We start from the raw sequence: 17,111 nt of genomic DNA on the forward strand, positions 1-17,111 counted from the left end.
AGGGGCTAGGTTTAATTCTGGCAAATGCTCATTATACGGTTGATAACTATACGCCATGACGTATGATAAATGAAAAGTGACAGCCATGTTTTCATGGACAAAGAATCAATAACATTTACTCATATAGTCAGTAATCTTGGTGAACCGTTTCCAATTACGACAAGACTACAAACAATTAAAATACTATGATCGGTATATGAAGGTACACAAAAGAAGCTCGGTAACTGGAGCTCTCAAGTCGCATGCAAAGAATTTTAGTCCGAGTCCAAACATACCACGTCATAACACATGACTCCGATGAACAAATTTTTTGCGACAGCACAGTACAGCCTGATTGAGTGTATCAGCGAGTTCTATATTGTATATGTGATTTAATAGTCCTGCTTTTCCTACACATTTTGAATTAAGTTAAGTTAAATTTATCTGTATATGAATGATCTTACCAGGTGAAGTTAAACAAATCAATTATTTTAAATTCAAAAAAACTTGTTAGTGGTTAATTTTTCAGGCAATAATCCTTTCACGGTTAGGTTGCACTAAAGCAGATTTGAGCGTGATTTCTTGTAGAAAATATCACTACCTGGTGTTGCTAGAAGTGAGTAATGTTTCATTGACGCATCCAATTAACGTATACCTTGAACCACGCATTACGCTTCCTCGTACATAGCTTGGAAAAACTTGATATTATAGATTTTCGACACTTTTTTAGTTTGAATATACATCGCCTTGTATTAGCTTGCTAGTACATCACTAAATCATGGCGACTTTTTCGCGAATATTTGACAAGTTTATACGTAAGAAGGATAGCGCTTCATCACCATGACTTTATAAAAAAGATTCGAGGCAATAGATCTAAAATTAAAAATACCTTTTTTTATTTAATGTTTTCGGCATGCTGATTATATAACTTTGACAAATATTTGACATGTTTACGTATACAAAGGATAATGCTGCATCACTGCATTATATGATTCGAGGCTACAACGAAAATTATGAATAAGTTTTTTTATTAAATATTTTCGGCATGCGGATTGTTATATAACTGACATTCATTAATCGGTTATGTAATTTTAATGCTATTACAAGCATCAAAGAAAAAAATTATCTTTACGTGTTTTGTGGTTTTCAAAAATTAACTTAAACGTTTGTGGCAGGAAAGGCCCCACAGTGTCTTCAATCACACAGCAGACATCGTTATGTAATTTTTCTTCACTTTTATGCATACAGTTTTGCTTTAATCATTGTATTTGACAAATCCAATCTTTGTGAATTTTAAGTTTAATCCACATTACGCTCTCTGCATTGTCGCATTTCATCTTTCCCATTTGACCCTTCAGATTTCTTTCTATATACTAAACTTCAGACGTTACATAAGGTATTTCCGAGAGGATTACTGTAGCTTTAATGCAGTTGTTGTTGATGAGTGTATCTCTTCAGACATATGTCTTAATTCCATTTACGAAATGCAATTTGTAACATAATGGGTTTCTTGCCTATAGATGAATTAATTTCGATTGGTACTTAAAGTTCTTCTGGAAAATTCGTTTTCGGCAGAAAAAATTGGTATACTTTGTTGGTATTTAAACAGTGATAGCATCGAACCTGCTTTTGTTGGAAATTGTAGCTTTTTAAAATTTTCCCATTCATATAATTTTCCTTGAATTTGTCCAACTATCACTTTTCACACTAATCCGTTTAAAAGATAAACCCGTAAGAAGTTTAGTTTGAGTTTGTTGCAATCACTACTCTTGTTTTTTCATCAATTGCAAAGTTTATTTGTTCTTTTTTCCAGTCGATTAGTTTTTAAAGCCAAGTCTCACGCTGTTACGTTACGTTTTTGGCAAGTTGTTTGGATAATGCTTTGTAATTTTATAGCAAAATCCAAAAACGAGCTTTTTGCTATGTCGAGAAATAATCAATTAAATGCAACTAAAGAAGATTGAACAAGCTGGGACAAGATCTTTTGCATGTGGTACGCTTTTTATATAGACATTTTTTGCTGTAGTTTTTGCTACGCCTTGACGTAGGTCTGGTGAAGCAAATAACCGAATTTAGAGAAATAATTTCAAACATTTTCAGCTATATTATTGATGGATTTTGTAATGTATAGATAAGATAACACACCCACAGCACGAAATACTGTAATTGTATTGTTTGGTAAAAATAGCTCTTGACGTTACCCTTTTGCTTGATTCTTCGTTATCAAGACATGCTGTCCATCACTCAGCACCATTCGTTTTATTGTGCAGACCTTGCCGATAGCTTTAACAGAAAGGTCGAGCTGCACGTCAGCAGCGTCAGGGTAGTTTGCTGCTGCATTTCGATTTCCATGAACTGTTTTGGTTGAAAGTTTTAAGTTATGTGTAACCTATACATCAGCCTTCGCTTAGCAAGGCTGTAAACACGTCGGTCTGAAGCCTAATGACGTTCGGCTAATTAACTCGAACTTTGTTGAGAAGGGTACATTAGGGCGAAGAGATTGCGTTATCCTCGATTCCATCGTACAAACGTATTGTGTTTGGAAAGAAATGTTTCTATACACATTTTGCCCAGCAAAATGGCCTGCACTTCAACTTGTACAACTTAATTTTCGTTAAAAATTAATATTTCGTAATAAGACCGTTTAGAATACTTGTCTTTCTTTCTATATCTTTAGCGGTAAGCTTTGTTCGCAGTGCTAAGCTGAGTATGGCGGCACCTGCCTCCACTTTTGTAGCCGCAGGACACTTGAGTGCACTGGGTATCGGCGACAAAACTAACCGCGTGCTATCTCAAATTATTTTGCTTTTCGGTCACAATATTTTTTCAAATACTGTACTTCGAGTCTCATGTAGTTGGCATATCGCCATCACTTATAAATAAATATACACAGATGTTAAATACAATAGTAAAGATTTAATTATTTTGTCAAACAAAAACTGCAAACAGTCCTGCTTATTTGCAAGTACAGTGATCAAAAAGCACACAGCGCCAAAACTTGCAACTTTCAATGCAAAGAAAACAATAAATACCAAACACATGTGTTTGCACCAACATGCAGTTTGTACACAAACGTTTCATGACAAAACATTTCAGGCCTTTGTATTGTTTTTGTAAACCGTACAAAATGGTAGGTTCCGTTCAATTTGTATATAGCTTCCGTCCAGCGGATGTCCATATACATATATATGCGATCTATTGAAAGATCGAGTCATGCTTGTGTTCTATGTTTCCTCAAACGTCCTCTTCTCTCCAGCATCCGCTGACGTCCTGTCGTGAACTGACGTTGTCTATCACATCTTTTGGTGTCCTAAACTCCTCAGGATCTATGTTCCTTGATGTCGGATGAGTTTCTGCGTTTGTTTCGACTCACTCATCCAGCATCTTGTCCAAATTTATTTGCCATTCTTCAGGAAGACTTTCTTTCAAGGCATTCATTTGCTCTTTACCTAGTCTCACTTTGTCATCGAGTTCTCGCACTTCGGCGATCAATTCTGTCTTCATGTTTATGAAGTGTCGGAAATCTGCAAACTACAATTAATATGAAAAGGTTATAGACCTGCAGAAAAATCCATACAACTATTTCTGTTTGATTACAGATGTCAATCAAAATCTGAAAAAAAACACGGTTAAAGAAGTTTTTGATTCTCACCTGTTCTTTACTGAGGTATCCTGCTAATATCTTGCATACAGTTTGTTGTCTTCTGTTAATATTTTCTTTTAACTGATTTGCTTCCTTGTTTTGTTCGGTGAGATTTAACTTTTTGATATGAAGGAATTCCTGCAAATGGACAAAAACATTTACAATTTTGTCCATGTGTTTGATAAATTTATGGGTGTACTACTATTTATGTACTGCAAGTTGCAATGCAGAATAATATCTACATCAGTAATCACCTTTTCTTGCTTATCAGCATTTGCAGGAAGCATTTGTATGGCGTTTTCCACTCGAGCTAGTCTGCCCGACAAAGAGTGAATAAGGTTGCTAATTTTATCCAGGTCTTGTACGAATAAGTTATATCTTTCATGTTCCCTCGCGGTGCAGAGACTCGCAACCAGGTTGTGAGTCTGTTTTCCGAAATTCTCGTTTTCGTTTAACTCCTCTTGGATTAAATATTTCATGCTTCTCAGGTCATCCATCTTTGAATTGATACTCAAGATCAAATCAGTCTGTAATTAAAAAGTTATAATGTTACCCATAAATGTTTCGAAATTTCCAAAGTTAACTTTTTTACAGTGCATAGAATGTTAATACTATGAAGTGATTTGTTTGGTGCTCACCTTCTTTTGATTTATATTTTCCGGAATTTGTTGATCAATGTTTTGCTTTTCAAGTTGCTCTTTCGCTTGATGTAATATTTTTGCCTTAGATGCAGATGTCAAGTAATAAGTTGAAGTAGCTGGTAAAATTTCCCGGCTTGACCTGCAAAGCGTTTGAAATTTCTTTAATGCTTTATAAAAGGTGTTTTGTATCACTGGCTTGAACTCCAAACTAATGTCGAGTACAAATTGTATCCAACTGCCGACTTACCTCTTGTTGCAAAGCCGCCGACTATTACTTGTTTTGCACGGCGTTGTCTTCGCTTCAATTGGTGAAGATGGCCGCGACATACAAACGACGCATGTTGGTTCTGGAGCCATGGATAACGTTAGAATTCCCGCAGTATAGTATATAATCAATAATTCAAACAGTCAATGCACTTATAATTCTGCGTACATAAAAAGCAACGGATTTAGTTTAACAGTATTTTTCCGATGACCAAACGAAGCTAACCATTGATAATCTCAGAATGTCTTGCCTTGCCTTACTGCCGTTTCTTGAAATACAGATGTCACGCCTGGCACAACGTTTTTATATCTCCCGCTAGAAAAAAGAAGGGTGAAGCGAAGCGTAAGCAAAAAAAATGTTCCCGCAAGCAACGCAAATAACACGCAAGGCCATCCAGCTCTGTCAGGTTGAAACTCGCAAATTGTCAACTCGCTTTAATTATGTAGGACCTATACATAACTTTTTGCTTAATTTTCAATTAAATTTCTGATGATTTTGTTACAGCCTTTATAGGCGTATGTTTTTTTTATTATTTGGTCTTAACAACATTATAATGTTACCACTAAAAGCTTTAACTAATTTATTAGTTTGTTGCATAAAACATAAATTCCATTTATAACATCTAGGAATTGCATTGAATTTTCTCTTGGTTGAACAAACATTTAACGTTGCACGAAGTTGTCACGAAGTAAAAACCCTTGCCGTCATAGTTCTTATGAGACGTCAATCACACGTCGCTCATTGTGAAAATAACCAGGTTGACAGTGTTCGAAGTGATGTAATGCAACGTGAAATAATTTTCTGAAATCAGCCGGTAATGAAACATGACAAATCAAATTACCTACATTCATAACTTCAATTCATTGAAATGTCAAATTCAAGGTTTACAAATTAGTCACAACGAAGCTTTAGTTAGGTTAATTGACCAGGTCAGCCGAATTAAACTTACGTTTGGCCCAAATTGCTCGAGTTATTTGTTTTCGGGCGTCTGTAAATGGACCGAATAATACCAATAACTTCCTTATTACAGTACATTAACAACAGCTCGACACGCGAGGCTTCGTCCTAACGTATTGTCACTTGGCCGCTAATGGAGCCGTCTGTGGCATTTGGTGACAAACAGCGTTGATTAATGTCTGTTTCCATCTAGTGATAAATTGTGCAAAAGAGCTTTTGCGTTTGTCTTTATGAAATAGGTGCTGCTTAGCACTTACTACTTCAAAACAATTGAAACAAAACTGTCAATGACTTTTTAAGTAACCTAAAATTGTATCCGCTACATTAATTTTGGAAAGAATTTGCAGAAAGGTTCTTCCTGAAAATAATACTTAACTAATCGACGAGTCTGTAATGAAATGTCAACATAAGGAATTCCTGTTCTGCGTTCTTTAGTTCCATTTTGGTGATTCAGAAACGTTCTAGAAATCACGAAAGTAGGCTTGCAAGACGCGACTCACGCCTCTTTCCTGAATGCAAAGCGCCTAATATTACAGGAAGCTTCTTGACCTCCAACAGAGACACGCTTGCTTTGTTTCTTGTTGCTATTTGGTTTGTATCACAGCAAATATAAATTGGGTCGTCACCAACGTAGACATTATATAGTTGTTAATCTGAGACTTTAACGGACTTAATCTAAATTTGTTTTAAAAAATGTGCAGTATGAAGTTACTTAACCTAATGGTGGAAAATGGCGGTGAAAACAACCACAATGCACCTATATTGCACAACAAATAATGCACATAATTTTCAACTTCCGCTTACAATGTAATGGTAGACGTATTTAAAGAGAAATTAAATATTTTTTGCACAATTCGCAAGTGCAAAGCAGACATACTTCCCCACAACAGTTGGTAAGTGACTAAGTGTACAAGTCGAATATGAGGAACAGGTTATACAGGGATCTGCAGTGGACCCTGTTTCCTGCTTCGCTTGAAGTTTGGTTTCAGGTTTCCTTGCTCGCATACCGCATCAAGCCGAACTTGAGTTCAATAGAAGCTAAAAACACACTTCATTCAGGACCTGTTACGTGCAGTGGATCACACACGTGGATAGACGCTCCTGTTTTAAAACTACTTTCTTAACCTGTAACCAGTGGGACATTGGACAAAATCTCCAAAGAACTATCTGCGGTTATGTGTGTTGGGAACAGCCTGTTGACAAAAGACGACGAAACTGATGACAAATGAATTTGATAACAATAACCTATTTTTAGCATCAACAGCTTTTAAATCGATGGTTTTAAAAGATTTGATAAGGAGCCTTTGATAGAAACGTCCGATAAAAACCGAACGTTTGGTATAGAAAAAAACTAAGAATAAACTAAGGTGCTAAAATGAGTCATACACGATATCTTATGTTGATTATGCGCCCTTTGTAACCTGCAACATCGTATAGCATATATTAAAAGATTTTAAAATTGAAGACATGTTTCGCGCGGTATCTCCAGTCGCAAATTTGCCAGTTAGTTAAATGATGGATAATTGCTAAGAAAACAGTTCCATCCTATTAGTCACTTCAAGTCGGTAGATAAAGCGAACGTTTAATTGTAGAAAAATGTATCACAACTTAGCACTAAAAGTCTGTTATATGGGTGCATTGGTTTTAGTTTCCGGGATAAATCAAACTATTGTTCACGCCCTGATGACACAGACCATTGTAATTCGTTATAACTTAAACACAAAATCTAAATATGTGTTGTGGCCTTTTCCCATAACAACTCGGTCTTTTAATAACATCATCAAAGATAGATTATTCTGCATTGCGCGTATTGACAGATTATATCTACGGTGGCAGTTGGTACGAAGTACAACCTGACATTTGCTTGCCATTTGGGGTCGAGTTAGTCGCTTGCTGTTTCAACCAATATATTTCTCCTTACCTCATGCGGAGCAAAGAACGTGCTAAATTTCCCTTAGTTCTCCTTGTGTAAAAAGGGTAATCCTTATAATATTGGCCTGTGATATTTTGAAGTTTGCGTTTTGTTAGATGGAATTTGCGTATATAGTGTGTCTATGCGTATCACAATACCCTTTAGTAAATTTCTTTTATAATTGGCAATCTTTTTTGTACTTCATATTTTAGCTGGTTTGCTGGACGTTTTTTATGTCTAAAAACTACATCTACAATAACAATAAAAATTATTGTTCTGGTCTTTATAACAGTATTTTTGAAGAAAGGGAGCCATGCTTCTCAAATAATAATAACGTTCAATTGAAAGCATGTTTTAGATGTTATGTTCCGTTAGGTGTCACACGTGTCGCACTTGTCGGCATCACAGAATATTTGGTTTATTGAAGAGAAAGGATTTCGACTTTGCAGTATCGTGAAGGTAGTCATGACTCATGACTAACTAAACTAATGTATTTAACACTGGAAACTTTATTTGCCAATTGATTTTTGGCATTACAGTGTTGTACATATAAGAATCTTCTTGACAAATATATTTTCATTATAATGTGAGCCATTTTGTTATTGAATTTATTCTACTTTAAGCAAGCTGTATGTCGTAGACGAGTTAACCCCCAAATCCTGCTTTACTTGTATTTCATCTTTTATGGTATAGTCTACTTTAACAAGCTATTAGGTAACTGCTAAATTCTATTACCCTATTTAAACAACAACATTACTTGGTCATATTTGCCGTTCGACTAGTCGCCGAAAGAATTGTATGGCTACATTCTGTATTCTTTGTGGGTTGCTAGTATCAACCGTGTCGCAAGAGAATAATATAATTTCTATAAAAATAAATTTTATTTTCGTACTTTTCAACAGAATAGCAAGAAATCACGCAAATAGTAGTCAGACAGAGATAACACTACTTTCTACTTATAGTAATAAGCTGTTAACAGTACAAGAAACACGTCATGGCACACGATCACTTAAAAATGGAAATTCTACTATTTGAGATCTTTTTAACAAAACTAAAATAGAAATCTTTATTATCAGTAAGAGTCTTGACAACAGCAGTAATAACAGTGATATCAGTGTTTTTACAATCACGCCTCTCCACTCCTGACTAAGCCATGTTCTCCCGCTCTGATAAATGACGTCATAGAACCACTTGCGACTAGAGCTAGTGAAGCATGAAATTTGAACAACGATAAATGTCGCCTTCTTCGTCATCAGTTCACACTTCGTCCTCTTCCAACATCTTGTCCAAGTTGATTTGCCAATCTTCGGGCAAACTTTCTTTCAGGCATTGCATCTGCTCTTCACCCAACCTCACTTTGTCATCGAGTTCTCGCCTTTCTACTATCAGGGCCGTTTTCATCTTGATGTAATGCTCGAAATCGGCGAACTGTAATTAACAGAATTGTTGTGAGCAAAAGGAGTAATTCGAAAGAATCACATACGCGTAAACATTGCGTATTCTATAAGACGCTGCATTTAAAATATTCAACAAATAATTGTGACCTGCTTTTTAAAAAGCTTGCTTTAAATTTCCCAATATTGATGCTATTTTACCTGATCTCGATTGAGACAAGAAAAGAGAAGCCCAGACACATCCTTTTGTTTTACATCAATTGCTTCTTTTAAATCTTTTGCATCCTGATATTGATGAAGAAGTTTTTGTCTCTTGTTGCGCAGGAGTTCCTAAGAAACGTTAGAAATTGCAAATAAGAAACAGAGATTGGGATAAAACTGTAAAAAATATACTATTGTTAAATTATTTTATATTGTATAAGAAACGTATGAAGATATAATTATTGCTGCAAATAACTGTGCTTTTACCTTCTCCGTTGCTTCCGCATCACTTGGGAGCATTTGTATGGCATTTTCTACGCGTGTTAATCTTCCAGAGATGGAAAGCAGGAGGTTGATAATGTTATCAAGATCGTGGACAAGAATGTTGTATTTTGTTTCTTCTTTCTTTGAGCAAACGCCACCGATGGTTTTCCTGACATCTTTCCCCAAGCGCTCGTTTTCAGTTATTTCTATTTCCAGCAGATCTCGCATGATTTGAAGTTCGTCCAGTTTCCACTTAATATCAAATACTAGATCAATCTAAAAAATTAAATTTGATGATTAAAATCAAAACCTGAAGTTCCTGTACTGACTGGTTGACCATGCCGTGGTAAAATCAAGAGATTGACTTTGCATAGACATATTCTAAAAGTTACCTTTTTTTGGATAATTTCTTCCGTCGTGAATTTCGACTCATCAAATGTCTCGCGGTTTGTCGCGATACGTTCTTTTGCAAGGCTCATTATTTTGCCTTTTGACGCTGAGGTCTTGTAATAAGGATCTGGTAATACTTCTGGGCAAGTCCTGAAAATGTTGAAAACTATTGCGTTAGCTTTGAGCTAATAAAGAAATCACTCAACGTGATAATACTGCGATTGGCCCCCTGAATAAGATTTACCTTCTTTTGAGTTTGCTTTTGTGGATCGTTTGTTCGTGAGCTTGGATATGTAAGCAAACTTGAACTGTAGATATTACATTCGGAGCCATAAGAGCATAAATAATTTTAAAACACTTGCGTTTATGCTTGTCGTCTGCAAAAGAGATAAATGATAAGTCCATTATAAGCCTTGACAAATACATATTCCTTGTTAAGCGAGAACAATCTCTTTAACTCAATACCTTTCCAAGCCTTTTACCTTTCATACCTTTTTAAATTCACTGGATTACTTTCGAAGTGCCATTGATAAAGGCCCTCCGATCGTTTTTATATCGATTGGGAGAAAAAGGCAATGAGGAGAAAGATGTTGTGTATACCTTTCATACTTTGTACGCTCATGATATAAAGCTTTATCACCTACCTTGCGTACCTTTGTTGCTATAATCGTAATCTGTAAAGTGGCTTTCTGAATGGTGGTTGATATGGTTGCCGACGAATTTGTAACTATTAAAGTTTGCGGTAACCAAGCCACGTAAATTATTCTATAACTAAAATGCAGTTCACGCATTCCTTGTGTTTATGTAATGTTTACCACGAACATTTCTAACGTCGGCATGGCCATTTTAACTTGGGCGGAGATATTGCACCGGATGAGAACGTGAGTAAGTTTTAATCCGAAACGGAAATGGAGAATTTTGTCAGTTATATCCAATAATTATAATATTTCTCCCTTAAACGTGAAATAAATTTTGTTTCACGTATTTTTAAATCATATATCAAGTGTTTACTTTTTGAAAAAAATTATTTTTAGTGGATCTGATTCACGTTTTACCATGTTCAAGGTTCTAAATTTTGCCTTACGCTTATATCATCTTCTTTAAGCCTAATATTAATGCATAAAGACCACCTCAGGGTATCAGACGTCCGGCTGCGATATGGTTACACCAAATAAATGTAGCTTGGCAACAAGCGTCGGTGCCATGCGCTAATAGTGCAATAGATTAGGCGTCATTACCAAAACTACGTTCACGTTATTGACGCATTTAAAATAACTTGACACCTTTTACGTTCTTTAGCGTAAAGAGTCTAGCTTGATGACGTATATTGCATTTTTTTGAAGCCGTCTACTTATTACGGCCTTTCTTCGTTACGACCATAACACTGTTAATGTATAACTAACTCTTCATTGTTCTTCTTTTTATCGTTTGATTATTCAAAGTGATGTAATTTGTTAGCTTCGAAACTAAAATAAATTTATACCGTGTATTACGTTCTAGCTTGTCAGTTGTTTTTTAATATATACATGCAAATTCTTTACATCGCTATAATTTAAAGTCAAAAATTGTATTGCTATTTTTTGCAAGACTTAAAACTTAATCTAAAAGTCAATTGCGTCAAACGGTCGATTTCGACGTAAAATCTCCTTCGGTTTTCCGTTACCGTCTTTCAACAAGATGTTTGCAGTTTGTAGGCAAAACGTGATTTTTTACATGATTCTGACTTGGGTAGTTTTCCTAATTTCAAACTTGTACTACCAGTTATTATCGTCGTATACCTCCCATGAAAAAGAGAGCAACGAACCTAGTATACACATATTATGAAAATTTTATACCCATTTGTTTGCGAAAGACATGTCGCCGCCTGTGTATAAATTAATAATAACGGAGTGCCATCCTGTCTTATAACTTTGTTTACTTTACCACCCTAATAGACATAACCTCCATTACGTCTGTCCGTGTAAGATCAGTCGTTGTTAGTCCAAGAGAAGAAAGAGCATATCACGTTAAGCTTCTACATGTCTTGTTTTATAATGGCAAACCTTACAACGGTTCTATTCTAATAGCAATGTATATCCACACCGTTTCCGCATACAATTAAAAGGGCATGGCCATACCTTTTCAGAACGTAGAAATAATAAACATACTACTACCCGCCCTATTAAAATGCGGCGTTAATTTATCGAAAACTTTTCAAACGTCTCGGGTATGATGTCGTTATATACTTGTTATAAGTTACAATATTCTTCCGTGTTCAATTTCATTTATTTTTGATATAATGGTTGTTCAAAATTTTGATACAACCTGCAATATCATAAACATCCTGGTTTGCTAGTTTATAGTTTTATATTTTTTGTCGACTGCATCTTTCATGAATTTTGCCTTGTAACCTTATATTAAACCATTTGTTTAAACAATTATCTCGCTGTACCAAACCCAATAAGGGTGTTTTTCGTTACGGTTTCTCAGGATTTAAAAGTCCTTTAATCCTCTATAATAATTAATTAATGTCAGTATTTCTGTTTTACCAAGTCCAATCCAATCCAATCCAGTCCATCTGTTTTACCAGATTTCAGAGAGATCCGCGATTCACCATGCTCAGGATTTTTTGGCCACGATGCTTCTATTAGCTTGCCATTATTTCTGCTACGAGCTTTAATTTTAAGGCTTAAAATCTGACTGCAGTTCTTTGTTATATTTTAGGTGCGGTTGAGGTCATACTTTAGTTCAAACCGTCGAGATGGACTTTATTTTTTGTGCTCAAAATGAACGCACGAAAATTGCACAGGTTTTCTTAAATAATTCATTCTTAATTGTGTGCTCTTACCGACGAGGTCATGAATACCTGCCTGCTTTTCGGTCAAAAATAGCGGCGCCTGTATGGCATTACGTAACGCTTTGCATTCTTTTGTGAACTTGTTTTATTGACATCATGCGGAAGTAGAAGGTATTTGAAGTTGTGTAGATTTTAGAAAAATGGTGTTTGGGAAAAATCGCAAAAATGTGCAAACTAAATCAGGCAGCAAAAATGCGCTAAGAATAGCTTCGTTTTCAATGCTTGCCGAAAAAAAAACTTTGCGTAACATTATACGCAATAAGTTAACTTACTGGAATGACTCGGTTTGTGGACGTCAAATTGTTTGCTAACCGAGAAATTCAATTAAATCTACCGAACTCCCACAACGGTTAGTTACTGGTACTGCATTGCAAAGGAAGTGGTTTGGAAGTTGAATGACAAAGAGAATGGAAACCGAATCTTCAAAGCGAGATCGTGATCTCCTCAGTTTGCCGCAGCTGTGTTAGATTTCTCATGGTCCAGTGATAAGTTCATGGTTTAAGGGAAGTGTAACATAGCCAATCGGCAGGACTTTAAACTAATGAATTTTGGTGGTGATTATTGTGTTAACTATTTGCTGAAACGGATTTCATGTGGGCTGCTGGGGTAAAACCACAAAATTCACAAACGTTTGCAATAATATAAAACGTACCAATTATAAGTAAAAAGCAAATTAATCTCGATATGACTTTATCATAATTTTAAGTTGTCCTCCCAACCTTTAAAGAAAAACGAAGACGTGTGTGATTTTTTCGTCACCTTTAACATTTCGACTTGTTTTGATAGTCGACACCAGACCACTTGAGCCTAGGAAGCATTCTACTTCAATACTCAAGAAGACTCAATTAAATTTCAATGTCGCGTTTGAACAAAGGTAAAGATTCAATGGGTTTTGTTTCTGTCTCACAGCACACAATTAAATCATTCTGGTAAGGTGGTTGTTTCAATAGTCTCATTCCATTCAACTTAATGTTTTCAGTCTAACAGCTGTGAAAAGGACAGGAGAAACGGGTGCGTAGTGCGCACGCTGCCTTTTGACGGATGGGGTAGTGGCAAAATAGTACGCGATGATTTGGTAGCAGCACAGTAATCTCGAGCCTGTAACATATCAACATGTTTTTGTGGTCTCGGGTTGCATAGGGTTTTTACAAATTCTCATTCCACGCGTAACTGCTCGAACAGGGTCGCACCTCAGACAGGAAATCAATGTTATTTGGTTGAACCAAAACCACTTCATTTGTGTTTTGACATTCTTTTACCATCTATAAGGGACTTGTAAGTTTTTCTTCACCACAACGTGTTTCGTGTATCTGTAAAATTGTCGCGGGCTTTTGTGAAGCAGGACAAAAATCCTTTGGAATTGGCCACCCACACAGTTTGGTTTGCAGTAAATTTTTTCCTGCTAACCCATCCCGAAGATTCAATGCACACGGATGTTGTGATATTGAACAACAAAATACGTTGCTTGGAATATTATTGTTTGTGTTATAGGCACGTCAACCCTAGTAAATAATGTAATCTGTTCATCAAAATGTATTCGTACGCTGTAGGCCGATATTGGGGCGGTCTATAATTAAATAGTATGGTGCTTCGTGTATGCAAACAGGCTCCATTATTATTATCTAATAACATGTCGAAACCATCCGCAAAAGCTCCTATAAATTGATTCCGTGTGAACTTAATGTTTGACTTCATGCTGGAATAAAGTGATAACATCTTGCATTTTTGACTTTTCGCGCCCGAAAGTAAATATTTGCGGCAGATAAGGAGTAAAAGTTTTGCCCATTTGACGTTTGTAACCAGCTATTACAACTTTACAATGTCCACAAGAAAGCACTCACACCTGCTGTTACTTTGACAATATAGGCCTGTCGGGTACCGACAGTTTGTCGTTGTAAACAAGAACACTGGCAAAGACGCTAAAGACTGCCATAAGTTCAACAAAATCTTTTACCGGCAATCTTAGAAAGTTTAGGTCATCAATCCATTCGCATGTTTTTTACCAAACGACAAATAAAACTGGTAAAAAACATTTATTTCTGACGACAACAATTTCGGGAAAAATTGACTTTTCTTACTCATCGAGGAATGATTTTTAATCCAAACGTAAAGCAATAAACCTTCACGAACTCATATTTGCAACATAACAAACTATTATTCATTGTGGTTTTGAATAAGGGGCTCAACTTGTATTGTTCTGCTTACAGTTGCAGGTGCTGCGACCATCTATGGCGCGTGTCCGGCTTTAGCGTTTGGCGTGTCTGGCTTTAGCTTAAGTAATCTCGTAATAATGTATATAATAATATGCGTTTTAATAAGCAATTGTGTGTTCTCTGGCTAGAGAAAAATATAACATTTAAAAGAGCTGTCCCGTTTAACTATGACACGTATCCGCGTAGTAACTGTTTTTCAAGTGCTTATAGTACATAGAGTGTACGAAGTTAGATGGTAGTTATGGTAAAGAATCTCGGTGACGTAGAATATGTTGGATTTTTTAGTCGTTGCAATGAAATACCGTTGGATACGTATCTAGTATGTATAAAGGTGTTTTTCTCTGATTGGCTGAACATAGCGATATAAAAACTGTGTCTAAGTTCAAATCGCTCTTTATAAATTTATCATTCAATTCGTATTATATTCTAGTCTCAAGTGGTATATGAAATAGCTTCTGATGTAATTACGACTACATTTTGAAATATAAGAATTTGGACTTTATGAATGTTGTGCTGACTTAATGAAACAATCATAGATAGCATAAAGAACGGAGTCATAAATAAAATAGACAAGGAGTTCTAAAAGAACGACTAAAGCCTTTGGCTTTCGGCCAACCTAAAACAATTAACTTCGCCATCCCCAAACATTTTTGGACGTGGTAAACTAAATCATAAATATGAACGAACATAATATAGTAAATAACTGTACATAATAAGTAGATTTGTACGTAACGAAGCGTTTGTTTGAACAATTTCACAACATTTACACAAGCTTCGGTGCGTTTATTATGTCGGTTGTATAATTTATAGCGTGAATTTATCGACCAGTCGGCGCTACTCTAAGATTGAAGCATTGTATGAGACACGCTTGCTGTTCTCGCATTTGTCCGTGTTTATGGCAATATCGCGTGCACGTGAACGCCGTTGTCGGTGGTAAAACTGTTGAAATGTTTCCCTTTGTCTCCTTCATCGTTTGTCTTATGTCTGACTGTGATTTGTATGAAATACGACCAGGGTTACGCACAAACACAACTGCCAGACTACAACATCGCTGTTTTTACCCCATGATTGATGCTGAAAACGCGTGGTTTAATCTTTTATTTAATATCAGTCTCTGATATCTTTCGAAAATCTGCCTGTTTGACAGACCTATGTCATGCTGTTGTTGGCAATAACTTCGACTGTTCATCCCCACACATTTTATAAGTTTGCCGCAAACAATGTGCCCAAAAATGTTGACCGTTTGACTTGTGGAAGAGTTTGGATGAAAGAGGCGCTTTTTTAAAATATGTCCTTCTTCCTTTTATATTAGGCTTTTTCTGTCTGTTCTTGGGAAAAAAAGTGACCTGGTATTCAGAATGTTTCACCCTATCTGCGGAAATGACTATACCTAAAACATAATATACTGTACTTGCATTGCGGTTAAGTGCTATATGTTAATTTTCTTCTCACATTTTAAAAACCTTGTTTGCACCTACGTTAAAAACGAACTATACCTTGAAATCAGTCAAACGCCCAAGTTGCATTTAAAAACTATTGGAAAAGTTTTTTTAGCTGTACAGTTTGAGTAGAATATACTGTAAGTGTCTATATGGCGTAGGCTATAGAGTATAGACAATGTATGGCGTTCTTTTAATTTTTGATTTTGTAGCGTACTATTGTATAGAGGCAAATTGATAGAAATAAAAATTCGTAAAACCAAAATAAGCTATCATAATGACTGCGTATAAGATCGGCGTTCAAAGTATTTTTACACCAAGTTGGATGGTTTCCTTCATGGATTACTAGATGTGAAAATAAAAGTAAAGCAAATTTGTCTTATTTTATGTAGGCCTGCAGAATAGTAAAAATTCCATCTGCAGACATAACATGACCAAAGAAAAAACTGTTCCTTAGTGCCTGCTAGCGGCTATTTCTGAATGACTACAGTACTCATGTAGTTACCAGTACACCTCACATATGCTTAAACTTCTCATATTTATGCATTTTTTAAACTATACTGGTTTGCATTCACAAAGGAAACAAGCAACAGCGGGATGGGATTTCTTTTACGGTGGGTTTATTTTCCCATCCACTGATGTACAGCAATTTTCATTCATCAGTTGCTTGAACACACCATCTGCTCGTCTGCTAAATGTTCGCTTTTTCAACTTATGTTTTATGGATTATCCTATAGGTTTAGTGGCCCTGCTAGTTGTTACCAGCAAATATTAACGTTATTTCTCTTGAGTACGTCTTTTCGGCTTTGTCACTTTTTCCTGTTCATTGGCGCGTGTTAATAACAACTGGCTTGATTTTTCGTCTACACAGCGCCTTTGACAAAAAATAGAATGATTGATTGAATCTGTAATGGGAACTTTCCATTTAGGGGGATAACCCTTTTTTGGGACAATCTAGTTCTAGTACAGTACCTACA

At 35.9% G+C, this 17,111-nt stretch overlaps 2 protein-coding genes across 2 annotated transcripts; both read right to left on the minus strand.

Moving 5' to 3' along the window:
* Positions 1-2,875: 2,875 nt before the first annotated feature.
* Positions 2,876-4,773, minus strand: LOC143458648 (protein Shroom2-like). The gene is made up of 5 exons (XM_076955487.1): positions 4,511-4,773; positions 4,261-4,402; positions 3,877-4,149; positions 3,632-3,760; positions 2,876-3,510 (listed from the first exon to the last, which is right to left on the minus strand). Exons 1-5 carry the CDS (start codon positions 4,618-4,620, stop codon positions 3,349-3,351), a joined length of 816 nt encoding a protein of 271 aa, XP_076811602.1. The 5' UTR covers positions 4,621-4,773; the 3' UTR covers positions 2,876-3,348.
* A 3,489-nt stretch (positions 4,774-8,262) lies between these two features.
* Positions 8,263-10,136, minus strand: LOC143458613 (protein Shroom3-like). The gene is made up of 5 exons (XM_076955427.1): positions 9,891-10,136; positions 9,649-9,796; positions 9,260-9,532; positions 8,993-9,121; positions 8,263-8,825 (listed from the first exon to the last, which is right to left on the minus strand). The coding sequence occupies exons 1-5, from the start codon at positions 10,070-10,072 to the stop codon at positions 8,655-8,657; spliced, it is 903 nt and encodes a 300-aa protein (XP_076811542.1). The 5' UTR covers positions 10,073-10,136; the 3' UTR covers positions 8,263-8,654.
* Between the last annotated feature and the right edge of the window lie 6,975 nt (positions 10,137-17,111).

Source organism: Clavelina lepadiformis, chromosome 1 (assembly GCF_947623445.1).
Source record: "Clavelina lepadiformis chromosome 1, kaClaLepa1.1, whole genome shotgun sequence".
In the NCBI taxonomy this organism is placed as follows: Eukaryota; Metazoa; Chordata; class Ascidiacea; order Aplousobranchia; family Clavelinidae; genus Clavelina; species Clavelina lepadiformis.